The 24,086-nt window shown below is 34.7% G+C and overlaps 5 protein-coding genes and 1 long non-coding RNA gene across 19 annotated transcripts; 2 read left to right on the top strand and 4 right to left on the bottom strand.

The window, feature by feature from the left end:
- Positions 1 to 1,352: 1,352 nt before the first annotated feature.
- On the bottom strand, positions 1,353 to 3,700 carry LOC147918657 (uncharacterized). The gene is made up of 3 exons (XM_087504281.1): positions 3,476 to 3,700; positions 1,926 to 3,360; positions 1,353 to 1,635 (listed from the first exon to the last, which is right to left on the bottom strand). Exons 2-3 carry the CDS (start codon positions 3,055 to 3,057, stop codon positions 1,601 to 1,603), a joined length of 1,167 nt encoding a protein of 388 aa, XP_087360407.1. The 5' UTR covers positions 3,058 to 3,360; positions 3,476 to 3,700; the 3' UTR covers positions 1,353 to 1,600.
- Positions 3,701 to 5,460: 1,760 nt separating this feature from the next.
- LOC104770281 (putative GPI-anchored protein At5g19230) lies at positions 5,461 to 6,468 on the bottom strand. Its single transcript, XM_010494676.3, has 2 exons — positions 6,209 to 6,468; positions 5,461 to 6,102 (listed from the first exon to the last, which is right to left on the bottom strand). The coding sequence occupies exons 1-2, from the start codon at positions 6,285 to 6,287 to the stop codon at positions 5,594 to 5,596; spliced, it is 588 nt and encodes a 195-aa protein (XP_010492978.1). The 5' UTR covers positions 6,288 to 6,468; the 3' UTR covers positions 5,461 to 5,593.
- A 183-nt stretch (positions 6,469 to 6,651) lies between these two features.
- Positions 6,652 to 12,356, bottom strand: LOC104770280 (DEAD-box ATP-dependent RNA helicase 58, chloroplastic). Of its 14 annotated transcripts, none has more exons than XM_010494674.3 (11): positions 12,013 to 12,319; positions 11,827 to 11,920; positions 11,625 to 11,738; positions 11,423 to 11,536; positions 11,201 to 11,305; positions 10,908 to 11,066; positions 10,677 to 10,745; positions 10,510 to 10,599; positions 10,292 to 10,432; positions 9,956 to 10,215; positions 6,652 to 9,490 (listed from the first exon to the last, which is right to left on the bottom strand). In XM_010494674.3, the coding sequence occupies exons 1-11, from the start codon at positions 12,282 to 12,284 to the stop codon at positions 9,472 to 9,474; spliced, it is 1,437 nt and encodes a 478-aa protein (XP_010492976.1). In that variant the 5' UTR covers positions 12,285 to 12,319; the 3' UTR covers positions 6,652 to 9,471. The 14 variants fall into 14 exon arrangements, with proteins under 14 accessions (XP_010492976.1, XP_087360393.1, XP_087360396.1 ...); XM_087504267.1 differs by having other exon boundaries at positions 11,625 to 11,734; positions 12,013 to 12,316; XM_087504270.1 differs by having other exon boundaries at positions 11,625 to 11,734; positions 11,827 to 11,915; positions 12,013 to 12,302.
- On the top strand, positions 6,915 to 9,844 carry LOC104770279 (glucose-1-phosphate adenylyltransferase large subunit 1, chloroplastic). The gene is made up of 15 exons (XM_010494673.3): positions 6,915 to 7,156; positions 7,270 to 7,383; positions 7,473 to 7,643; positions 7,724 to 7,816; positions 7,888 to 7,971; positions 8,057 to 8,112; positions 8,207 to 8,300; positions 8,393 to 8,505; positions 8,593 to 8,665; positions 8,746 to 8,826; positions 8,914 to 9,000; positions 9,093 to 9,197; positions 9,281 to 9,387; positions 9,497 to 9,557; positions 9,641 to 9,844. Exons 1-15 carry the CDS (start codon positions 6,932 to 6,934, stop codon positions 9,740 to 9,742), a joined length of 1,566 nt encoding a protein of 521 aa, XP_010492975.1. The 5' UTR covers positions 6,915 to 6,931; the 3' UTR covers positions 9,743 to 9,844.
- Positions 12,357 to 14,908: 2,552 nt separating the features above from the next.
- On the top strand, positions 14,909 to 16,965 carry LOC104770277 (adenosine kinase 2-like). Its single transcript, XM_087506581.1, has 9 exons — positions 14,909 to 15,076; positions 15,181 to 15,214; positions 15,305 to 15,436; positions 15,559 to 15,603; positions 15,707 to 15,740; positions 15,830 to 15,926; positions 16,026 to 16,093; positions 16,194 to 16,270; positions 16,425 to 16,965. The coding sequence occupies exons 6-9, from the start codon at positions 15,897 to 15,899 to the stop codon at positions 16,523 to 16,525; spliced, it is 276 nt and encodes a 91-aa protein (XP_087362707.1). The 5' UTR covers positions 14,909 to 15,076; positions 15,181 to 15,214; positions 15,305 to 15,436; positions 15,559 to 15,603; positions 15,707 to 15,740; positions 15,830 to 15,896; the 3' UTR covers positions 16,526 to 16,965.
- A 2,229-nt stretch (positions 16,966 to 19,194) lies between these two features.
- On the bottom strand, positions 19,195 to 21,493 carry LOC147918656 (uncharacterized). The gene is made up of 3 exons (XR_015593981.1): positions 21,358 to 21,493; positions 21,110 to 21,264; positions 19,195 to 21,009 (listed from the first exon to the last, which is right to left on the bottom strand). It is a non-coding gene; the product is annotated as an uncharacterized LOC147918656 (long non-coding RNA).
- Positions 21,494 to 24,086: the final 2,593 nt, after the last annotated feature.

The raw sequence follows: 24,086 nt of genomic DNA, 5'->3' as shown, positions 1-24,086 counted from the left end.
AGGTGGAAGATCCGTAACGTCCCACGTTTCCTTGAACTCAAGAGCATCCACTTCCGTAGTCATGGCATCATTCCATACCTTAATACGTACCGCCTCTTTGAAATTTTTGGGTTCAGTACTATTGATTATCGCAGCCAGATAGGCACATTGCCCTGCAGAAAAGGAAGCATCGGAAATGTTTTCCGTTAAGAGATACAAAGGATTACCTTGGACCGTAGACGAGGACGGAGAAACAGAGGATGAGAGAGCGTGATGGGTCTCGAGATCAGTAGTGGTGTTATACAGCACATAATCCTTGAGTCTAACAGACTGGCGAACTTGACGTTTACCGGGTCGAGGAGGTTGTTGAACTTCAACAGACGAAGGAACCAATGACGAAGGAACTGGAACCAATGACGAAGGAACAACAGAAGATCCCGGAGGAGACGACTCCGGAACCTGAGGAGACTCAACCAAAATCGCTGGTGTCAAAGGAGGGACGACAGGTGGTACAACCAGATCATGTGAAGGAGGAGCAACCGGCTCACTAGGCAAAACAGCGGGATCCGTAGGTGCAATGACAGCCGGTACCGTAGACAGAGGACTCCCCCTGTCTGGGACAGGCATAGGACTACACCAATCAGAGTCGGTCATGAGAGGAACACACGGTGCCGGAGAAGAGGACACCTCTGCCGCGAAAGGAAAAACATCCTCGCGAAAGATCACATCACGGGAGATGAGAAACTTGTTTTCCTCCATATCAAAGACTTTCCAACCTTTCTGGGCGAAAGGATAACCAACAAATACGCAAAGACGACTTCGAGCCCCAAATTTGTCTTTGTCACGAGACAACCGATGTGTATAGCAAGCCGAACCAAAAACACGTAGCTGATCGTAAGCGGGTTTAGCACCATGAAGAACTTCGTATGGTGAACGATTGTTATGAAGAGACGTTGGAGTACGATTTATTAAGTACGCAGCGGTTAAGACAGCCTCTCCCCAAAATTTAATTGGTAGACTTGCTTAAAATAACAATGCACGGGCCACATTAAGGATATGTCGATGTTTCCGTTCGACGCGTCCATTCTGCTGCGGAGTACCGACACAAGAGGTCTGGTGAACAATGCCTTGTTGCCGAAAATAGGAGGAAAGACACATAAACTCCGTCCCGTTATCACTACGAACTGTTTTGACGGTCTTGCCAAATTGTTTTTTTGCGTACGCAAGAAAATTTATTAGAACAGTACGCACTTCTGATTTCTCAAGTAGGAGATACGTCCAGACTGATCTTGAGAAATCATCGACAATAGTTAAGAAATAAATTGCACCGCAAGAAGAAGGAACACGATATGGTCCCCACACATCACAATGGATTAAAGAAAAACAATCGGAAGCTTTATTAATACTATCAGGAAACACTTCTCTAGTTTGCTTAGCTCTAAAACACACGTCACACGACAAAGAGCTATTTGAAGAAACAGAAACCATATGTAAAGCCGAAAGCACCGAGTAACTAGGATGACCCAACCGTTGATGCCACAAAGCTTGATCAGAAGAGACACTAACTGTGTGAATCTTGGCGGTTGCAACATTCGTCAGATAGTAAACCCCATCACGCTCATCACCTCTTCCAATCAAAGTCCTCGTAAAACGGTCCTGTAAAACACAAATTGTATCAGTAAAAATGGCCATACACTTAGTTTGCTTCACAATTTGAGAGACAGATATCAAGGTGAAGTTCAAAGTCGGGACATAGAGAACATTGGTTAAGGAAATGTTCTCCGAAAGAGGAAAATCGCCCATACTCAAAGCCATGGTCTTACTACCATCGGCAAAACCCACCGAACAAGGTGAAATTGAAACAACGTTAGTCAAGATTGCAAGAGTCCCAGTCATATGATGGGAAGCTCCTGTATCAAGGATAACATCGCCAAACTTTGGCTTACCAGATAACTTGTCAGAGGGTTTAGTTTTCTCTTGAAGTAGTTGAGAAAGAGCTTGAAGCTGCTCCGGTGTGAATTCAGGGAAAACGAAAGGATTGGAAGACGGATTAGAACTTGTCGCATGGGCCGTTGTGACTTGGCCCCTGCCACGTCCATTACCACGACCGCCGGAGCCACGACCACGACCACCGGAACCACGACCAGCACCATTGCGATCAGTCCACCAGTCAGGAAAACCAACAAGAGACCAACAATCTTTCTTTTCATGACCTGACCGACCACAGTGGGAACACAACACGGGACGAGATTTGATAATGGAGGATTCCATTCGATTAACAGAGTAATTTTCAGTGGGAGACGACGGAGAAACTAACTCGCGACGTGTGACAAAACCTACAGCCTCCTGCCTCTGTTCTTGATGTCGGGAAGAAGCAAGGCGCTGTTCTTCGCGGATGACTTTGGAATAGGCGACACCAAGAGATGGAAGAGGATCCATATTAACCAAGCTTGCACAAATCCCACCAAAACGTGAATCATCGAGGCCCATGACGAATTGATGAAACTTCTCTTCATCTCGTTCTTTGACTAGTGCAGTCATAATTGAACCGTGAGGACAAACTGCACTGGCTTGATAATTCTTCAGCTCGTCCCAGAGATTACACAGTTTGCCATAATAGTCAATCACCGCTTGGCCTTCTTGTCGGCATGAGGCAAGCTGAGCTTTGATCTGATGAACCCGGACATTGTTACTTACGGAAAACCGCTGTCGCAGTTCATCCCACAATAGATGAGCATCGGAGATAAAAGTAACAGTCGATTTCACCTTGGGCTGAATCGAGGCTCGAATCCAACGTACAATCATCGAGTTCACCGTCTTCCAGTTCTCGAAATCAGGATCAGCACTGTCAGGTTTCTTGATGGACCCATCGATGAAACCAGTTTTTCTTTTTGCTTGAAGAGCATTCAACATCTCTTCAGACCATTCATTATAATTTTCTCCATTCAACAGAACAGAGGAAATCACGGTGCCTGGGTTATCGGAGCTGGACAGGATGTATGGTGACACCGCCGTAGAAGACGGCGCTGAGACAAGAGCTCCGGACGAACCAGACAACTGTTCTCCGGTGGTAGACATTGTTTCTTGACACGCAAGAAAATCGAGACTATCGACACAAGAAAATCGAAACTATCGACACAAAGAAAAAGATTTAGTGTTTTAAGAGAAATTTTGCTCTGATACCATGTAGAATTAGATATCAAACTAACTTGCTTTATTGATCTTGGGTAACAACCCTATATATACAAGTTTATCTAGGGTTTACATAAACCGTCATTAACATAAACATTACACTAAAAGCCTAATATACAAAAGCCCATAAGCTAACACTAAGGAGATGTCATTATCCGTAATATGCTTCATGAAGAAGATCTTCTTCATCTGTATATTTCATAAACAAAAAACACACACACACACAAAAAAAAACAATTAATAAGCAAACACCGTACCACTAAGTATCTCAATCGATGGGAAGTATATAATTTAGTAGTTGTACCGTTGTCAGAAAGAACAGGACGATGAAGGGAGAGAAAGACTGCGAGAAGAAAGAGTAGATGGAGCTTTGAAACCGCCATTATTGATGCAGAAGAGGAGGAGGTTCTTACTTGTTTGGTGAGTGTTCTTCTTTTGTGATGAATCTTCACTTATTTAAAAGAGAATTTTGTTAAGTTAAGTTCGTTGACTCTTCAAAGTCGTTGTTTCGGTTAGGTTCTTCTTGTCCACTCGATTTGATGTCATTGCAGACAAATAAATCAAACGATATTGTTTTTTTGTTCTGTCAAGTGGAGGATATCTTTTTGTTTTTTTTCACTTTAGTGGGATATTTTTTTAGTCATATATTTAACTTTACTGTCACAAGTATAGTTTAGTAAACAACGTAATTGTGAGAACTGAAATCGAAATTCTCCTTCCGAAGTGTTTATGAACGGAGGAGCTCACCACCAGTAAAGTTCTGAACTAAATTGAAAGTTTCTTTAAAATACTAAAAAGTTTGTATTATTGCTCGAGAGTAAAGTTTTTCGATCCCCCATTACAATGGCTCTCCCTACGTATTTATATCAATTCATAACATACAATCAATGTCTAATTAATTCTCCACGCAGATCTCGCACTCTAATCAACCCGATTAATTGTGGGAATTTTTGACCGAGTCCGAGCTGCGAGCTGATTCGAGGTACGCCTCTCCGCGTTTCTGCCTTTTCGTTGGGCTTGGTGGGCCGATCACTATTACATCCTTAACCCATTTAATATGTGGTTCGGACTTTTTGCCCATTATCTGAGATGAACAATCGTGGGTATAACAATAATCGCCATTGATCGAGATTTTAAGTTCATTTTGCTTTCTTGACTCTTCAGTCGTTGCTACCGTTTTTTTTTTTTTTTTTTAAAAATGTCTCTTCTTAGACCATTTACGACGTGTTGAATTCAAAATTGTAAATTAAATATTAAACATGTACAAATAAGGGTGTGGAAGATGATGTTGAATTAAAAATTAAACAATTGAAATACATACAACAAGGATGACATGTTGGACTAGTGACGAATTCGAGGTGAAGAATGGAACCATCATGTATAATCACATGGGAGAAAGACAATGATTGGATATTGAAATTATTAGTGTTAATTCTTATATCATACTAGTAAACAACTTTTTTATATACCATAATTGATCGGTTATAAGATTTTATAAATAGATATTTGATTCATCTGGTGTGGATAAAGGAAAAAAATATTTTAAACACACAAAATTATAGTTGTTATTTTAACTATTTATATCCCAACAATTATGAATTTCAAATTGATATTCCAAACAATCCCAATATACAATTTTAATTTGTCTTATTAATAATTATCCATATTTTTTTCTTTATTACTTGTAAGAAATATAATAATTAAGAAAAAATAATCAAATGTATGACCGTATTTTGTCATTTCTATTTTAATGTTGGTTGTAGTCGGTGGCTTGATCTAAATATTTATAAAGTTTTATATACAAGATAATCACAACCAACAACAACAAAAAAAAACACAAAAAATAAGAATATATAGTGAATTAGGGTGTTGAATGTTACTATTAAACAAACTATTATAAAATATAAAAAAATATTAGATATTGAATTATTAGGTAGAAGAGAGAGGATGATATTGAAAAAAATATTTGATGTTTAATTGAACCAATGTGGATGGTTTTAGTTCTTGTCCGTTCGATTTGATGCCACGCAAACAATTTAACCAAACTCAACAATGGATGTCATATTTTTTTCTTCACTCAAATTTAAGAGTGTAGTTATATATGATCATTTATATACTTTGGTATATGATCAGAAGTCGTACCATTCTATTTTTGTTTCTCTCACAACCATAAACAATTAGTTGAATTTAACAAAATCTCCATTAATTACATTTGCATGGCATGAGATAAGAAACTAAATTGCGAAAAGTATATTCTAATTATAAAGAGAGAGAAGAAAAAATTAACACTATCAAGAAAGGCGACTTACTCCAATATTTTACTTCTCACCGTTAACGTTATCACATTCACAATATAATAAGAAACAAAGAAAACGAGGTGACTTGAAAACGTGGAGGAAAAAAAAACACAAAAAAATGGGACTCAAAACATGAAGAAACAAAAGAGAAGAAACAAGAAAGTTGAAGAAACAACAACGCCATTAACTCCGAGTGCAAAAGCTCCTGATGAGTTAACGGCCAAAGAATAGCCACCCTCCCGTGTGTTTGTAGTGAGGATGACAACAATCCAGTTACCACCTTTGGCAATACCAATTCCAGTGAACTTAGAATCATTCAAGTTCTTGATTACGACAAGGGTGAAATTTCTCAAGACAGGTATCGGATCATAGTTTGGAGCACAAGCTTTTACTATCTCGCCGTCTTTAATTACGGTTGTGCTGAGGCGACACTTAGCGAGGAGGTTAGGGAAATTTGGGATTCTAGGATCTGTTCCGGGGACTAAAGCGAAGCCATTGGTGTTTGAGCAGGTTTGGTTCTTGAATTGGTCTGCGACTTCGTCAGCGAGACAGTCTGCGTTGTTGTTCTTTGTTAAGGTTTTTAGGTTTAGTGATGTTCTGTATTCGTTGAATACTTTAAGAAGATTTTCTTCATCTGTAGGATTTCATAAACAGACCACTAAATATATCAATCGGAAAATATAGTTTTAGTAAACAAAAGAGATCAAGAAACCTAAACTGAAAAATCAAGAAGATCTTACCGGAGTCGGAAAGAACAATACGATGAAGGGAGAAAAAGACTGAGAGAAGAAAGAGTAGATGGAGTTTAGAAATCGCCATTGATGCAGAGGTTCTTCCTTACTTCTTTGCCGAGTTGTTTTGCTGATGACGAACCTTTCACTTATTTATGAGAATGATGGTCCCTTTGATTTCAAAGTCGTTGCTTCTGTTTAGTTCTAATGGGATATATTTTATTCTTCTTCACTCAATCATGAGTCTTTTTTTTTCTTCTTTAGGCAACAACTCAATTATGAGTTGAATTTAACTAACATTTATTCTAAGGTTATTAATTTATTCAGAAATACAAAATAATATCAGCAACAAACTTGAATTTTTGTCCTTTCTTACACCATCTCCATTAATTACATTTTGCATGGCATGTTGGCATGAGATTTAGAAGAAACTAAAATTGCGAAAGTATATATTCTAAGAAAAAAAAGTTCCCTTTTAATTTTGAAATCTTTTGACATAAGTTTGGAGTTGAAGAATATGCCATTGCAAGACAGATCAAGACAAAAGAGTAATGTCTTAAAATCTAAATACAAAATAAAAACTGGTGGTGTATGTGACTTAATGAAGATAGGGTGGACCAAATCCTTCCAAAAAAAATCAACTAAAAGACATTTCATGCACAACTCTCTTCTCTTCTCTTTTATCTCCCCCCTCTCCTCAAACCTTTCTAGAGCCAAATATTTCCTGTGAAAATGGTGGTTTCTGCTGACTGCAGAATCTCCCTCTCTCCCCCAAGCTGCCTACGCGGCTCCACAGGGTTAACCAGACACATTAAGCTTGGTAGCTTCTGCAATGGTGAGCTCATGGGGAAGAAGCTCAACTCGGCTCAGCCTCCAAATATTCGACTTCGATCTTCTTCTACTAACTTCTCTAAGAGAGTTTCAATGTCTTTAAATAGTGTAGCTGGAGAGAGTAAGGTAAAAAGTTTCAAACTTTTAGCTTCTGCTTTCTATTCTCAATCTTCTTCTTCAATCTTCAAGCTCATCAAATGTGTCCCTGTACTGCATTTGCTTATGTCAACAACCTCCAGGCACAAGAACTTGAGACTGAGAAAAGGGATCCAAAGACAGTTGCTTCCATTATTCTTGGAGGTGGAGCAGGAACTCGACTCTTTCCTCTCACAAAACGTCGGGCCAAGCCTGCGGTTAGTTGCTTCTCTGCTGCAAAGTTTCCACTATTGCTGATTTTCCTGCTACAAAAGTATAACTAATCGAGAATATGTGTGAATTGTAGGTCCCTCTTGGCGGAGCGTATAGGTTGATAGATGTACCAATGAGCAATTGCATCAACAGTGGAATCAACAAAATGTACATACTCACACAATACAACTCAGCATCATTGAACAGGCATATATCCCGTGCTTACAACTCCAATGGAGTTGGCTTTGGAGATGGCTATATTGAGGTTTCACATTCATTCTTCATCATCTATTACGAGCCAAACTGGTTTGATGCATCTGAGACAATTATTTGAAAAAATTTCAGGTTCTTGCAGCCACTCAAACGCCAGGAGAATCCGGTAAAAGGTGGTTCCAAGGTACAGCGGATGCAGTTCGGCAATTCCATTGGCTTTTCGAGGTAGAAATTAGACTATATAACTAACTTATCTTCACATGAAAAGACAAGCGGTCCAACAATTCTTTTCATAGGATGCAAGGAGCAAGGACATAGAGGATGTGTTGATCCTTTCTGGAGATCACCTCTATAGGATGGATTATATGGATTTTATACAGGTGAGACAAGATTACTTGAAACCATGTCTTCCATCAAGAGTTAGTTACACTCAGAGACTCCAACCATGTCTACTTAAATCTTCAGGATCATCGGCAGAGTGGCGCGGACATAAGCATTTCCTGCATACCAATAGATGACAGGTGAATGCAAAAGAGTATATATAGCAAATTTCCCAACTTATTATGCTGAATCAAAGATCATGATTTTATAGTCCCTTTTTGTGTTACATGGTAGACGTGCCTCAGATTTTGGTCTTATGAAGATAGACGACAAAGGAAGAGTTCTCTCTTTCAGTGAAAAACCTAAAGGAGACGAACTGAAAGCAATGGTATGTTGAAAACTTGGGGGATTAGTTTTTCAGCGATAATAGCATCTCAGAACAAAATCTGAAGATTTGTTCTAACCTCGGGGTATCCTTAGGCAGTAGACACAACTATTTTAGGACTTTCCAAGGAAGAAGCTGAAAAGAAACCATACATAGCGTCAATGGGAGTTTATGTTTTCAAGAAGGAAATACTGTTGAATCTCTTGAGGTAACACCTTTAGTTCTAGATTTTGTCTTTGCATTCTAAGAACGATGCAAAATAAATATCATATCTTGCAACTGTTTTTGAAATCAGATGGCGTTTCCCCACAGCAAACGACTTTGGTTCAGAGATTATACCTTTCTCAGCTAAAGAATTCTATATGAATGTCAGTAACATTCAGATTAAGTACACAAGTTCATTCAATGAGTAACGTTATATCAACGAATAACAAGATCTTTTGAGCAGGCTTATCTCTTTAATGACTACTGGGAAGATATAGGAACGATAAGATCTTTCTTTGAGGCAAATCTCGCCCTCACCGAGCATGTAAGGACGACTCTATTTCCCAAGATATTGTTCATAATCATATACACTCATATTGATATCACGTACGTCTACATGTATACCTGTTAGCCGCCAGCATTTAGTTTCTACGACGCAGCGAAACCAATCTATACATCAAGGAGAAACCTGCCACCATCAAAAATAGACAGCTCTAAGGTAAATAAAACCAGCCATGATAGTCACTTCTAAACATTTCGGTTTTGGCCCACTTTGTTCAGGATTAACTCTCGACTTCATTACATGTGAAGCTCGTTGATTCGATCATTTCTCATGGAAGCTTCTTAACTAACTGCTTGATTGAGCATAGCATTGTGGGAATTAGATCAAGAGTAGGCAGTAACGTTCAGTTAAAGGTAAGCAAAACAAGTATCTTTCTAAGAATGGAAGGACTAGACTCAAAGATGGTATAATGATCTAAAAGGAATGGAAACTCTAGGACACTGTGATGCTTGGGGCAGACTTTTACGAAACTGATGCAGAAATTGCAGTACTGCTTGCTGAGGGGAAGGTTCCCATTGGAATAGGAGAGAACACAAAAATTAAGTAAGACTGACTATGAACTTCGCATGGTTTACCTTAGAAACAGTTCTCATTTGTGAATTTTCCCCATTCCTTTCTTCTTTTTGTTTAAACCTTCTCCTTTTCCCTGCAGAGAATGCATAATAGACAAGAATGCTAGAGTTGGGAAGAATGTAATCATCGCAAACTCAGAGGTAAAATTTTCTTTGAGTTAGGAAAATATGGATGTACACATCTTCGGTTGCTAATCTAATTCAACTAATGTGATGGTTTGCAGGGCATACAAGAAGCAGATAGGTCATCCGATGGATTTTACATCAGATCCGGCATTACAGTAATCTTGAAGAATTCAGTAATTAAAGATGGAGTTGTGATATGATACCTTTTAAGTTTTAACTGTGAGAACTAAAAAGTAAGAATGCAGAGCATAAGAGTCAAAACTGAATAACATTTATTTGCTAATGACGACACTTTTCATATACTCTTCCCATCTAACTAATTAGTTACATTAGACTGATGGTGTCTGGACTCAACCGTATATGTGGCAAATATGACAAATTTTCTGCACTGGGATAAGTAATACTGTACTTACAAAATGAGTTCCTCGCAGCTGAACATAAGTTCATTTTCGTATCTTTGCAAGACAAATCTTTCCTCCGACATGATCAGATTGGCAACGATGCACTTTTTGTCAGAAAAGGGTATTCGACCAGCTCTTCCAGCTCGGTGCAGATAATCTGTAGCCGTTTGTGGGAGATCAAAGTTGAAGATGTGAGTAGTTTCTGGTAGATCAATCCCTCTTGCTGCAATATCAGTAGAAACAAGAAGAAAACCTCCTCCTTGCCTGATTTCCTATAGGAAAGCATGAAGGTTAGTAACAGAAAGTACACATCTAGGATTAGAATCCGCAGACAAAAGAACCACGTACTGTTAGTGAAGCTGCTCGTGAATTGAAATTCATGTCCCCCTCTAGTAGGAGGATCTCCAGCGAGCCATTGTATGAAGTTTTAAGGAATTCCATTAGTAGAGTTGTCGATGGATCATTTCCAACCTTTTTTGACTTCTCAGACTGAAAAGAAGAAACAGAAAAGAGTGTTAAATGGTTGGATGAAGTCAAGTTAGAAGAGAAATAGAGGTTTCCAGTACCTGTTCCCCGACAAAAATAATAGCGGATTCAGGTGCATCAGACTCTAACAAGGCAAGCAGCATTTGATGTTTATTTGTCTTCTGACACATCTGCAAAAATAGAGGTTAGATGTACTTATAGATTAATATCATGACAAGTGGAAGGATGCTAAGAAGTTAAGTCTTACAACGAATCTGTGAAGAAGGCACAAAGGCATGGGCATGATTGCGCTAACATGAACATGGACAACATCCCTCTGCAGAAATATGAGGAAATACAACTGACTTGAGTCCCTAGTTCAGAATTATAATTTGTTATATTGCTAAATGTAGAGTTGGGTGGTATTTACATGACTACATTCTACAGTACGCCACAAATCATTTGGTTCAAAAGTAAAAGAAACATTTGATAAGCTAACCTTTGTCCACTTTTGCTGTATACAGTCATGCACAAAATGTTTATGCTGGGGAATGGAAGCACTGGCAAAAACTGTCTGACGTTTATCGCATGAAGAAAATGAAGTCAAAAGCTTCCGCACAGAACCAACTTGTTTTGAAGAGTAGAATAAGAAATCAACCTACCAAAGTGACCATTCAGATATATACCGGGGTCAGAAAATGTTCTCAGCATGATGTTCAATATGCAGAACAGCCTCAATCATTTTCTATAGAGAACAGTACAATACATACATACAATTGAGAAAGTTTTTACCTCATCTAAAACAAGAACTCTCACAGAGTCAAGTCTAAATATGTGCTTTTCTAGCATGTGACACAAACTTGCTACTGTAGCAACCAAAATTGCTGGTGGCTCAGCCTGAAAAAAAAAAGTTAAACTTGCTGAACTAAATCACAAGAAGAAGTCACTAAAACCCTTTAAAAAAACTCTTTTAAACAACCTAATCTATATAACTTAATAAGATCCAAATCCAACCTTAAGCCAGCTTTTGTGCCTTCTTAGGGTACCTCCATCTAAGAGAGCCATTACTGTACATCCTTTCACATCAAAATCCGATTTTGCAGCCAACATTCGAGCAACTTTTGTAACCTAAACCCAAAGAGGCAAACAAATTCCAAATATATCAAGTCAAAAAAGTGAAGATTTCAAAATCAATGCCTACTAGTACTAGACTTACTTGCATACCGAGCTCTCGAGTGGGTACAACAATTACAGCTTGCACAGAAGATCGTTGAGGATTAATAAGAGAGAATATGTGTAACAGGTAAGTCAATGTCTTGCCTGAACCTGTCTAAGATTACCCAAAACATAGCAACATTAATCAAAAGTTTCAAAACAGATAATCAAAAGAGAGAAGCATGATGAGAAGAAAAAAGGACTTGAGCATGGAGGATGCAATCACGGCCTGTAAACAAAGTAGGTAGAGCTTCTTTTTGTATCTCTGTGGGTAACACAAACCCAATCTCCTCTATTCTACACACCATTTTTTCAAATATATAATCAATAAAGTTTCGATTTTTATTAGTACTTTTCAAAATCAAAAGCAAGTGAAACGAAAAGCTTGCCTGTGCAAAATATGCTCCGGGACAAAACCTTGGCAGATTTCACGTAGAGTTAAAGCAGTTGTTTCATTGGCACTGTTGCTTTCGATTTCAGAGAAAGTGTCCGCGACGGCTTTGAGGTTTATAATTCGAGAATCAGAGGAGGATTTGAGAGCTCTCTTTGCGGAAGTAGAGTGAAAGAAACTGGGGTTTATTGTTGAGAAGAGGGAAGGATGAAAGGGTGAGGCTTTAGGGATGAGAGCGAGATGAGGAACAAAGAGAAGTTGTGACGCCATTGTTGAGCTCCGAACGAGAAAAAATCCGAAACGAAGGTTTTAGATAAAAAGAGATTAAATTATTTTTGTTTTAATTTAAAAATAATACTATAAAACTATATTAATTTTAAATTTAGTGATTTTTTTTGGAGGAAATTTTACAATTTATTTTCACAAATTCATTAGTTGAAGTAATTTGCTAATGTTCACTGTAAAAAATCCTTATTCATATACATTAAGTGGTTCATACCAAAAACATACATATAATAGTTTGATGATATAATAACTTTACTATTTGCTTCTACTTATTTTTGTTGTGTTCCACGTTTCTATGGTTTTGTAGTTTGTACCAACTGCAAACCGCTTTTACATACAAATATTGGTCCACACCCATTTCTATAGGTTCAGATCGCAGACGGATTTGGCCGCTCTGACCGCAGTTACCATTCAAACCCATAATTTCAATGAAAGCGAGCCAAGAAGATCTTTGAGGGGACATGCCGGCGCTAGCAATAGATAGTAAGAAGCTGATGAAATGGCATGTCACTGTGAATTTTCCTGCTTTTATACCATCGAGACATATTGTTGGGATACAATCAATGTCCCACATCTGAAGATTAGAAAATAAGTTTCTAATATATAAGCCAATACCAACTCTAATTAATATGAGGCTTTTTGGGAAGGGCCCAATAAGAAATCCGTGTGGGCTTTGCTACATGGGCTCAAAGCGGACAATATCATACTAATAGGGGAGTTGGTTTGGGCTTGGAAAGCCCAACACATATCCTTGCTACTTCTTTGGTTTTCATTGAACCTGAAGATGCGGCTATGATGGAAGTGAGCTCCGGCCTCTTCTTCTGTTCTGAAAGCCAAAACAAGAACAAGCAAATGAATTTAACTGAACCGGTTGGACTGGAACTGCAACTAATTAATCTAGAAGTCAACTGAGTTATCTGATTAGCACAATCTATTTTAATAAAATACTATATGTAGATTTACCAAACAATTATAATATTAAAAATAATTACTTTCTCGAACAAAATAACTTTTAAAAAAAATATAAAATATAATTTTTGTTATTATATTATAGTTGAAGAAAAAATGCTACGGGTGTGGTGTTTGTTTGAGAGTGCTTAAATCCAGAAATCGAGTAACTTAATAATGTAAAGACTGACTAATAAGAATATAGGAGTATTTTTTATGATGATCCAAGACAAGAGCATTTTGATTAAATTTAAACTATTTCCAAATACCCAAAAGTCAAACACTTCAAAAACATTATCCTAATCAAACAACTATTAATACATAAAATTTTTAACGTTACTTTCACTGTTGGAAAAAAAAACTCATATAAATCCCAAATATATACAAAAAACAATCATATGCACTATGTTTTAAAAAAAAAATTTTTGATTAAGAACACATAGTTTAAAATAAATTATTTTTATTTCGTTGCACTTATTGTATAATACGATAATAATATGCCTCATGAGTCCCAATGCTAGAAAAGTGTGCATACAACGTTTAAAACCGCAGAGCATTAATAGGGACTACTGGGTTTTTCTTAGTTATAGCAACAACATTGAATAGGATCTTTGGGATGTTGGTTTGCACAAGATCCATGCCTATATCCCTGTTCAATACAATCCACGAAACATTCATGCGATCCGTATTTATAAGGAACACACAAAGTGAAGCAATGGTCATATGTAATTTCTTTGATCTCTGCACCTACACAGAACCACACACACACAAAAAAAAAGAGAATGTAAACATATTTGCAGGTAAACAAAAATTATGTATAACAACATGTCCAAACATTATTATGAAGTTTCCAATACATATATACATATATAAATACGGACTCCAAAAGTTATGATCATTATCAATTCTATATGTTTACTTATTGCTTTCAAATTTGATCAATGTTAATTGGCATATAAAAAACAGAAAAAAATAAATATACCTGAAGCATAAGCGGTATGGTTGGATAACGAAACTTCTAATAAGAAAATGTAAAGAAAAAACACCAAGGGGGTGTATTGAAACCATGATTTTGGAAGATTTGATGGGATTTAGAAAATTTGGAATTTTGAAAGATTTTAGGGAAGTTGATATGATTTATTGTAAAACTCTTTCAAATCCCATATAAAACCATGAGATTTGGATTTCTCTATTACTAAATAAATCCCACCTAAATCCTCCAGAATTTCAAAAATCATTAAAATCCAAATCCACAAACTATTTTGAATAACAGTGGATTTTAAAGTAGATTTTTAAATCATCAGTTCAATAACAGTGGATTTTAATAGACTTTTTAAAATACATGATTGAATAACATAGGATTTGTAAGTGCACTTAAGATTTGAATAGAGTTTTAAAGATTTTAAATGTTATGTAGAATCCCTACTATTAATCGTAAAACATTGTCTGAAAGAAACCTTAGTTTTGTAAAAATTTACAATACAATGCCATTGGAAATAAGACAAAATAATTTATTTGCGATAAGGATAAAAGCGTAATTATATTGGTTCTGAAATTCGGATAAACACGCGGATCCTTTTAACCCATTAATCTGACCCGATTTTAGCTTTTAATCTCAGCCGTTTATTATATTATTGAGAATAAATCTGGACCGTTCAATTGACTGAGTGTAGTAAACCTAAATTAGCTTTTAAACAACTCTCTCTCGCCGTCTCTCCCAAATGGAGAGTTAAAGATTTTTTTTTCTTTTTTGTCGACAAAGTCGAAGAGATGATAAGAGGAAGAGAAGAAGGCAAAGAATTTTGTTCAAGCATCGTGTATATGCTAAGGTATTTTGTTTCTTTTTATCTTTTAATTAAGTTCAGATTTTAAATCTATGTTTGATGATTAAAACCAAGTGTAATTGGTACTTTGTTTCTGAATCTTGATGTAGAATGGAAACCAAGTGATTGGGAAGCTTACAAGATGTAAGTTGTTTTTGTATTTTAATTAGACCTTATTTTGTTCATTTCCCAGATTTTTATTTCTTCTTAGTTTCATGTTTTTGGGTTTTGTAGGATTGACGTTTATATATACGTATGATCGATCATTTGGTGAAGAAAAAACTTCATAATACTGCAAAGTTGTTTATGATTGAAGGAAAGGTTTCCCCTGATCGAGTTGGTAATTAAATGACTTTCGTGATCACAGTAAGTATATGAGAAACAAGAATATTAAACCATCGGATGTTCGATGGTCATCATCATGATTTTAAGTTGGCTACCTTTCACACTCTCTTTTGTTAATTCACATCATAATTGGTACTGTTTAGGTACGATGAAATGAGGCACAAGTTCAATCGAATACATTGCTGGAGGTAAATTCATCATATCTTCTTGTGCTATTATTCTATATTTGGTGTTTATGTGCATTATTAGTAGAATTTGTGATATCTTCTTGATTTGGTTTCATTTTTTCAGGTGCTACCCATAACTCTCATTCAAACTGGTCCAGGTAAACGACTGTTAAACCTTATCCTCATAACTATTTTTAAATGTTAGTACCTTTGTTGCTTAACCTTACAATTTATTTGATTACTGCAGTGGATGCTTCACTCTTTAGGCAACCAGTTACATGGTATCCATTGGAAAGGACAAATAGGGAGAGGCAATGAAGGATGCTACCGCAGCTGGTGTCAATGTGAGTCTTCTTTAGGTTTAGTTATTGGTGTTTGGTTCTGATTTAAGTCAATATCAACGGGTGCTAAAAACTGTTTATTACTTATTGTTTTATATCCAGGTCCACTATTTTGGAGATGAGTCAAAACCTACCAGAACTTGCCGTGCCTGTGTTCTTGGTGGAGAAAGGTTAGGGTTACAATCAATCTTTATATTTTCTTTTGATTATTTTCTTAATAAGATGTCCTTCTGTTGACTTGTATTGAGGCGTGTCTCCCTTTTTTTGTAGGTCGCTCATTGCAAATCTTTCTGCTGCAAGCTGCTACAAGGTTGAACACTTGCATATGCATGAGTACTGGGCTCTAGGTAAAAATAAATCTCATCTACTGCCTTTTTTAAAAGAGTTTACTGAGATTTTTAATAGATTTGATACTGAGTTTAATGTACTTTTTAATAGATTTGATACTTTCATATGTTGGAATCTGCTGAGATTTTGTGAAACATGTTTCTTTTTTGGTAGTTGGGAATGCTAAGTTCTACTACATTGATGGATTCTTCGTCACAATATATCACCATAATCCATTCAGTTGGTATGTGAACATGCAGCTGCTAACAAGCTAAGAAGATCCTTTATGAGAACCAGACATTTCATATTTTGTAATGTCTTCTCTTTGATCAGATTTCAACACATTTCTCTACTGTTTCTCCCTAACAGTAGCAAGAATCAAGGTTTACTGACATCTGAAATATCTATCTGCTCTCAGTTAGTACATGATTTTTTCTATTAAGAATTTTTTTTATTAAGAATCTAAGTTATTGGATAAGTTGAGGTTTGTTTAGTTTTTGCAACCAGATGGAATCTTATAGAATTGTCAGTTTGGTGGAAAACATCCATGTTGTTTCTTCTTACGTTCTTTGTTTTAAATTTTGTGTACAAAATCAATTTGTGTGACATGTTTTTGTTGGGTATATTGTAATGTTCTCTGTTGAACAAATCGACAATGCACATTTTTGGATGAACTAAATTTTTTGTTTTCAAACCAATAAAAAAGATTTGACAATCTGCAACAAGTTTTGATTCGATTAATTTGGTTTCTTTTTTACAATTATATTTTCTATATTTAGTCTTTAGAATTATGGTAAGAATATAATGTTATATGTCAAATTAACGATGTTACATACTTAAATTAGATTGCGAGTGATTATATGAACTAAATAACAAGAAAAGTAATTATAAATATATGACAAAAATAAATTTTATAATGTATCAAACTCATACTAATTTCATTCTATGGATTAAAAGAAAGCATCTCTATATTATTATTATATACAAATTAATATATGAACATTGTAGAACAGGTTATTTATTTTATTCTCTTTTTAACATTAATATTGAACTTATAATTATACAAATAACTATATAAATCTTGGATTCAAATGTATCAATGATTTGACCTAAAATTGTTAATTAGATATGTCGATTAAAGTATCAACAACAAAATTATTAAAAATATTGTTATTATGATTAAAATTTTACTGCTCAATCATGTTACAAAAATAAACTTTAAACTTTAAAATTTATATAAATATAAGTTGGGATGTTCTACTCTCATAAAGCACACCCATATAAAACCCAATTTTATTCTTAAAAATGAGACATTTGATTACTTCCCGAATTCAAACCGACACGGTACAAAATCATCTAAACATCCACTATAGTTTTGATTCATTTATTTATTAAACAAAGATATTAAAAAAAATATACAATTTTAACCAAAATTGAATCAAAAGTTGGATTGGAGAATTCTATATATACACCAAAATATTAGCAAAACACCTTAAAAGAATGGCAACCTAAATTTTATGGAAAATATTAATATTAGACAATTAAAGTTTTACAACCTAAAAATGTTAATTATTTGACTAAATTTATGTTTAATCAGTGTTTTTAAGTAATTTAATTTACTAATTAAGTACATATACTCAAATAGTATAAGTAAACTGAAACGGGTAATACGAATAATGAAAACCAATATTTTGATCAAATTTTTTTAGAAAAAGAGAGACATAAATTTTAGATAAAAGTAAAAAATTATGATGGATAAAGAGAGAAAGACAAGACGGGACAGGATGGGACGGGATAGGATGGAACAGGACGGGAAATATTTCCTATTACAAAGTAGATATGTTTGGATTTATATGAACAATACTTCAAACTAAAACCAAATTGAAATCCAATATTTAGATTTATTATCAATATTGTACAAATAGTTTTATATATTTTAAATAATAAGATTCTAACTCATTTTTTCAAATTTAAAATTTATATGAGAAAATTTAATACTAAATTAATTTATATGAAAGATTTAAATTTTTTAAAAAAACACGACATCATGTTATTAATGTTTGTCGAAAATTTGAAAGAAGAAAAAAAACAAAATCATAAATAAATATGAGAATAAGGTGGCTGGATGGCTTCAATTGTAGAGACTTTCATAAGGTGGCTGTTCCGGCAAATAAAGTGATGATTGTTATCGCGAATAGTGTCAAGAGAAATGGTAGATTTTAGTCATATTTAGCACTTGGTGGGCCATCTTGGCTTCATGATCAAGTGCATGTTGATGAATAATGTTGTTGGTGTTTATTATTGTTCTTGGTTACTTTCGATTCTCAAACTATTTTTGGTTATATCTGATGACAAAAAAAAAATGACAAATAAGCCTCTTATTTTTCCAAAATCAGCAGTCCATGATTAAAAACTTTTTGATTCATCATCACTGTCTTTGTTGAAAGCCAATATGCAATAAATTACATTTCATGAGAAATCATTATTTTAATCACCTAATAAAGAAAAACCTTTTTTTTGTGTGCCATTAAACAAAAAACATATAAAACTAAAAAATTTGATGTATTATGTAAATGAAATTATGATTAAGTCTGGGGTATTTAAGGTATTACAATGAGAAATAGTGGAGATGCAATGGAAATGGGTAATTCGTATAATAGAAAAGATTGCACTTAAACGATTTTCTTAAAAATATTCACTATGTGACATATAAAGAACTAATATGAGATGGATATTTTGAAATTTTGATTGAAAATATTTAAATGGAGACTTTATATATTTCGTGAAGTAATTCTCCATTTTGGAACGGGTAACTTCAATATTTTAGTATTTTTTTAAAACAGTTAGATAGTTTGTTAAAATTGTATTTTTTTGGATAGTAAAAACTAACTAAATAAAAAAAAAATATTCAAGAAGAATATGGGATCGTAAAAACTTACTAAATAAAAAATATATATATATTCAAGAAGAATATGGGTATCCCATCTAAATTTCTTACCCAATCTCTATTAAAAATATTGTCTACCAAGTAATTATGTAAAAGAGAACGATCATAATTGTGACATCCCAGTTTGCAGAGAGGTTTAAAAAATTTGATTTGGTCACCTATGTCACCAAAGTGCAGTTTTCTTTTCGGTCAAAGATCCTAAAGGAACTTTAGAGTTAAGCATGTTTGAGCTGGAGTACTTTCAGGATGGGTGACCATCCGGAAAGTGATTATCGGAACTGTGTGAGTGGAGACAAAACACATGGAAAGATCATGTGGTGATTTGTAGGGATGGTAAATAAATCTTTAAAACCTTCTGGACGTAGCAAATAGATCTTTAAAACCTTGTAGGGATGGTAAATAAATCTTTAAAACCTTGTAGGGATGGTAAATAAATCTTTAAATTTCGACCCTGGGCTCCACCTGCTGCAACCCCACACATGGGTTCCCAGCACCCCCGGCACGCTCACCGGCTAATCCCCTCTGGTCCCTCCTGATACGCTTGCGACCCTCTGACGTACCTCCTCGTGGAACTCTGGACCACACACTCGCTGGCCTCGGGACCCGCCCGACAATGACCACGACCACGTCCCCGTCCACGACCAACTACTCAAACACCTTAACCACTGATCTTCCAAGAACAGAGGCTAACAAGCAGAAAACAAATCAATACCACACAAAGAAACATAACAATAACTCACCGTGGAATCTCATTGAAGGCTCGAAGAGGATGATACTAGGACTCCATACCGCAGACAAATTTACTAACTACTCATAATCAATTCCATCACACAACATCATGCATCAAGCAAAAGGAAAATAATTCACCCAATTAAATTCCTAACCGCTCTAACCATCCATTTAACCATCCTAGAACCGTAAAGGCTCTGATACCAAAATGAAACAACCCGGCCCCTTTTTTTTTTAATAATTAAAAACAATATATAATTAAGCATCCCATACTACTTAATTAACCAACCTAAACCACAACTCAACATTAAACCAGCAATAACATTAAGCACAGCGGAAACATGCCAATAATACAAAACCAACAACATCATCAATACAATAACATTCCTAACCATTCTATCCGGCAACCTAACATAACACTAACCAAGGTTCTAACAACATAACCAACAAATCCAATAACACACAAACGAGACCCTAGATCATCCTCCTCCTCATTGCCATGATTCCACGTCACAAACCTGCACACCACAAACAACAATTGAGATGCGTAAGTATTATCACAAATACTTAGTGAGGCAATCCTCCCATCTACTGGGCTATACACACAAGCAACTGAGATTCCAATGCTTAACAAATGACAACCAAACACAAACAAACCAGGAAAAATCACGAAACAAGCAACTTGGTGTCGACCGACACCAGAGAGGTGTCGATCGACACTGACCAAACATGGTGTCGACCGACACCTAACTGGTGTCGATCGACACTCCCTTCGTAGACGCGAACTGCACGAATCCGAACGACGAACCTCCGTTTCCAATCATCTCCAATCCGTTCCAACCTCACCCAAAACCTTCAGGAACCTATATGAACCATAACACAACCACCACAAGCAAGAACAACACCACTAACACAACCAATCAAGCAAGAACAACACCACAAAGCACCACCAATCAAGCAAGAACAACAAAGGATTCTCAGGCTTAGATAAGCCATGGTCATGCACTCACCTTATCAACTGATTATAACAACCAATACAACCAGTTGAGACCCTCCTAACGTCTGAAACAGCCCAGAAACGCCCTACAACAAGCCACACAACCAAAAACGACTTATAACAAAACTGGACAGAAACATCAGAAAAGAACAGTCTCAAAGACGAAACCATAAAATAAAAACCAACCGTTAACTATCAAATCGCTCCGGTGAAAAGCTATCCCTAGACGTCACGAAGCTTCCCACAAAATTTCAGCACGATCAGGCACCACACGAGACCACGATCTCAGTTACAATCTCCGATTGTCCCAACTCGCGTCTGAGAAAACGTGTCTCACGAAACTGCCAATAACTCATCGAGTTTAAATCCAAATCTACTTCTAAAAGGCGAATGACGATGAAAGACTTGGGAATAAACATATCAAATTTCATTACCTTTGAGAACGCTTTGATATGCCGAAACTGTTTCCTCCCAAACCCTAACGATTCTGATCTTTCTCCTTTAATCTCCTTCACACCACAATAGGCTCTCTCCTCTCTCTCTATCTCTGAAAACGGCGACAAGACACCCTAAAACCCTTAAATTTGTCGCTTCTCCACTTATAACACAATTTAGGGATTTTTCCTTGAACCAAACCGAACCAAACAACAATTAAAACGAACCGGACCAAACCAGAAAACATGGTGTCGATCGATACACCAAGGGTGTCGATCGATACACCAAGGGTGTTGATCGACACCCACACCAAAACCTTAAAAAAATTGGTTCGCGGATGTTACATAATCCAAAGTAAAACAAAACTTAAATTAGATATTTAAAATAATACAATTATATAAAATATTTTGCCCGTGCTATAGCACGGGTTACTACCTAGTATGTTGTTATTAGATCAAGATTTTGTTAAACTCTGTTAAAGTTTAGTGTTATTAGTTTGTGATTTATAAAATTTCATTTAAAATCTTAACAAATATGAGTTATTGGATTCAGATTTTTATAAAGCATTAAAAATTCTGTGTTATTCAATTAAAACAAAAGAATCTAGGATTGCTAATGAATTTAATTATTATGTTATTGGTTCATGATTTTAGATATTTTCTTTATAAAATAAAGTCATGGAAAGTATCACAAAAACACAGGGATTGTTTGGAATACTTTACAAGATTTTAGAAAACTAATCAACAAAACCTTTTAACAATCTTTATATGATTTGATTTTGCCAATATCCCTGTTCAATACAGTCCACGAAACATTCATGTGATCCGTATTTATAAGGAACACACAAAGCGATGCAATGATCATATGTAATTTTTTTTATTTCTACACCTACACAAAAAAAAAAGAAGAAGAAGGTAAACATATTTGCAGGTATACATAAAATAAATTTATGTATAACAGCATGTTGTCCAAACATTATTTTAAAGTTTTGACTCCAAAATTTATGATCCATTATCAATTCTATATGTTTAGTTATTGCTTTCAAAATTGATCAATGCTAATTGGCATTAAACAAACGCAAAATTTTTAAATATACCTGAGACAGCAATAACGGTATGGTTGGATATATAAAGAAAATGCTAGTAAAAAAATGTGAAGAAAAATCACCAAAGCTTTTGTGATACTCATGTTGATTATAATTTGTACAAATTTAATTGAATAAGATGATGTTATTTTTCTTGATCTTTTAGAGAGACTCCACTTATATATCTTAGTGTTGGGAAATCTCACCTTTGTCGATTTATTTGATTTTATTAATATACTAGATTAGGACCCGCGGTACACCGCGGAGCAAAATTATTTATAACTAAAATATTTAAATTATAAGTTGTATTTGTTGGTTAAATATGTTATAATTATATAATAACTGTTAAATAAATCATATAATACTGTAATATAATTTATTTTTTGTATAATATTTAATTAATCAATATAGTGTTAGATATGTCTATTCTCTGATACTGACAGTGTTAACAAAATAATGAAATGATGTTATACCTGTGTAACACCAAATTAATGATATTTTTTAATTTATATAAATATCGATAAAATTCATCCCGCTATATAACCTCGTCCCGAGATATTTTACCTCACACTATATCATCTAAACTTTTAATATTTATTGTGTATCTACGATATAATATTTATCATATTTAACTTTTTAACATTTTTAAATATTTTTCATATTTAATCTTTTAAAAATCTTTAAAATAAAGAAGCGGAATAAACCAAATAAAAGTTTTTAAAGTTTGAATGTCTGATAAATCAAGGTTTCTACTCATTTGTATTCAGAATCATTTTGGTCTCTTTTATAGTATGACTCTATACTATTGCCCAATTTTTTTAGATGATGTGGGATATTGTACCTATATTTTTTATTCATTTATTGAGTAATATATGTCCGTTTTTAAAATTTTGTATTATATCAAATGCTGGAAAAAATCACAATTTTTATTAACTAAATGTATTATAGAATAATTGATAATTTAAATATAAATTCAAATAAAAATGAAAGGAAATCATATACTTAATTTTTTAAAATCTTACCTATAATTAATTTTGAAGTTTTGGTAACTAATATTAAAGTCAATGCATTAAATGTAAAAACTTTCCAAAACGTAGTTTTGAACAAAAACTGCTGCAAAAATACTAGTATAGATGTTTTTTTGTTTCTATTTATGCTAATACTAATATTTTGGGCAAAGAACTTTTTGACTTTATCTGTGTATTTTGAACATATTGTTTGACTATATCTTTGCCCAAAAAAATAATTTGTTTGACTATACAGTATCTACTATTTAATGAGAAGAAATATGTACAATAATTTATAAAACTAGTTAAATGCTTGGAATCTATAAAACATATTTAAGTCATAAAGTAATGGTAGAATATAAATTATGATAAAATGATTTTTTTGTTCGTCAATTAATGTATATTTGATTTAGTTTGCAAATAGAAGTAACTTAGGATTATTTTGTAAAAAGATTTGACACTTGCAAATATGGTCATATGGGTGCAATTGACACCAATAATTTTTTTAATTTTCCTAGATCCACCACTTGCATAACATTGACAACAAGTTTTTTTTTTTTTGGATGAAAAGCATTGATAACGAGTAAAATCCATACATAAATACATAATCATTTAAACACCATCTCATCAAGTGAAA

This window comes from Camelina sativa, chromosome 20 (genome assembly GCF_030686135.1).
Source record: "Camelina sativa cultivar CO46 ecotype springtype chromosome 20, ASM3068613v1".
Taxonomy (NCBI): Eukaryota; Viridiplantae; Streptophyta; class Magnoliopsida; order Brassicales; family Brassicaceae; genus Camelina; species Camelina sativa.
Note: the sequence above shows the minus strand (reverse complement) of the source record. Positions and strands in the feature narration are given on the sequence as shown.

Coding starts and splice junctions, on each gene's coding strand:
- LOC104770280 (XM_010494674.3), bottom strand. CDS start 12,284: ATGGCGTCACAACTTCTCTTTGTTCCTCATCTCGCTCTCATCCCTAAA. Junction 10,746..10,907: donor TACAGCAAAAGTGGACAAAG/GTTAGCTTATCA, acceptor ATATTTCTGCAG/AGGGATGTTGTCCATGTTCA. Junction 10,216..10,291: donor CACGAGCAGCTTCACTAACA/GTACGTGGTTCT, acceptor GCTTTCCTATAG/GAAATCAGGCAAGGAGGAGG.
- LOC104770281 (XM_010494676.3), bottom strand. CDS start 6,287: ATGGCGATTTCTAAACTCCATCTACTCTTTCTTCTCTCAGTCTTTTTC. Junction 6,103..6,208: donor TATTGTTCTTTCCGACTCCG/GTAAGATCTTCT, acceptor GAAATCCTACAG/ATGAAGAAAATCTTCTTAAA.
- LOC104770277 (XM_087506581.1), top strand. CDS start 15,897: ATGAAGGATGCTACCGCAGCTGGTGTCAAT. Junction 15,927..16,025: donor CTACCGCAGCTGGTGTCAAT/GTGAGTCTTCTT, acceptor TTTTATATCCAG/GTCCACTATTTTGGAGATGA. Junction 16,094..16,193: donor TGTGTTCTTGGTGGAGAAAG/GTTAGGGTTACA, acceptor CTTTTTTTGTAG/GTCGCTCATTGCAAATCTTT.
- LOC147918657 (XM_087504281.1), bottom strand. CDS start 3,057: ATGTCTACCACCGGAGAACAGTTGTCTGGTTCGTCCGGAGCTCTTGTC. Junction 1,636..1,925: donor ACCCTCTGACAAGTTATCTG/GTAAGCCAAAGT, acceptor TGTGTTTTACAG/GACCGTTTTACGAGGACTTT.
- LOC104770279 (XM_010494673.3), top strand. CDS start 6,932: ATGGTGGTTTCTGCTGACTGCAGAATCTCCCTCTCTCCCCCAAGCTGC. Junction 7,972..8,056: donor ATTATATGGATTTTATACAG/GTGAGACAAGAT, acceptor TTAAATCTTCAG/GATCATCGGCAGAGTGGCGC. Junction 9,198..9,280: donor GCAGTAACGTTCAGTTAAAG/GTAAGCAAAACA, acceptor TGGAAACTCTAG/GACACTGTGATGCTTGGGGC.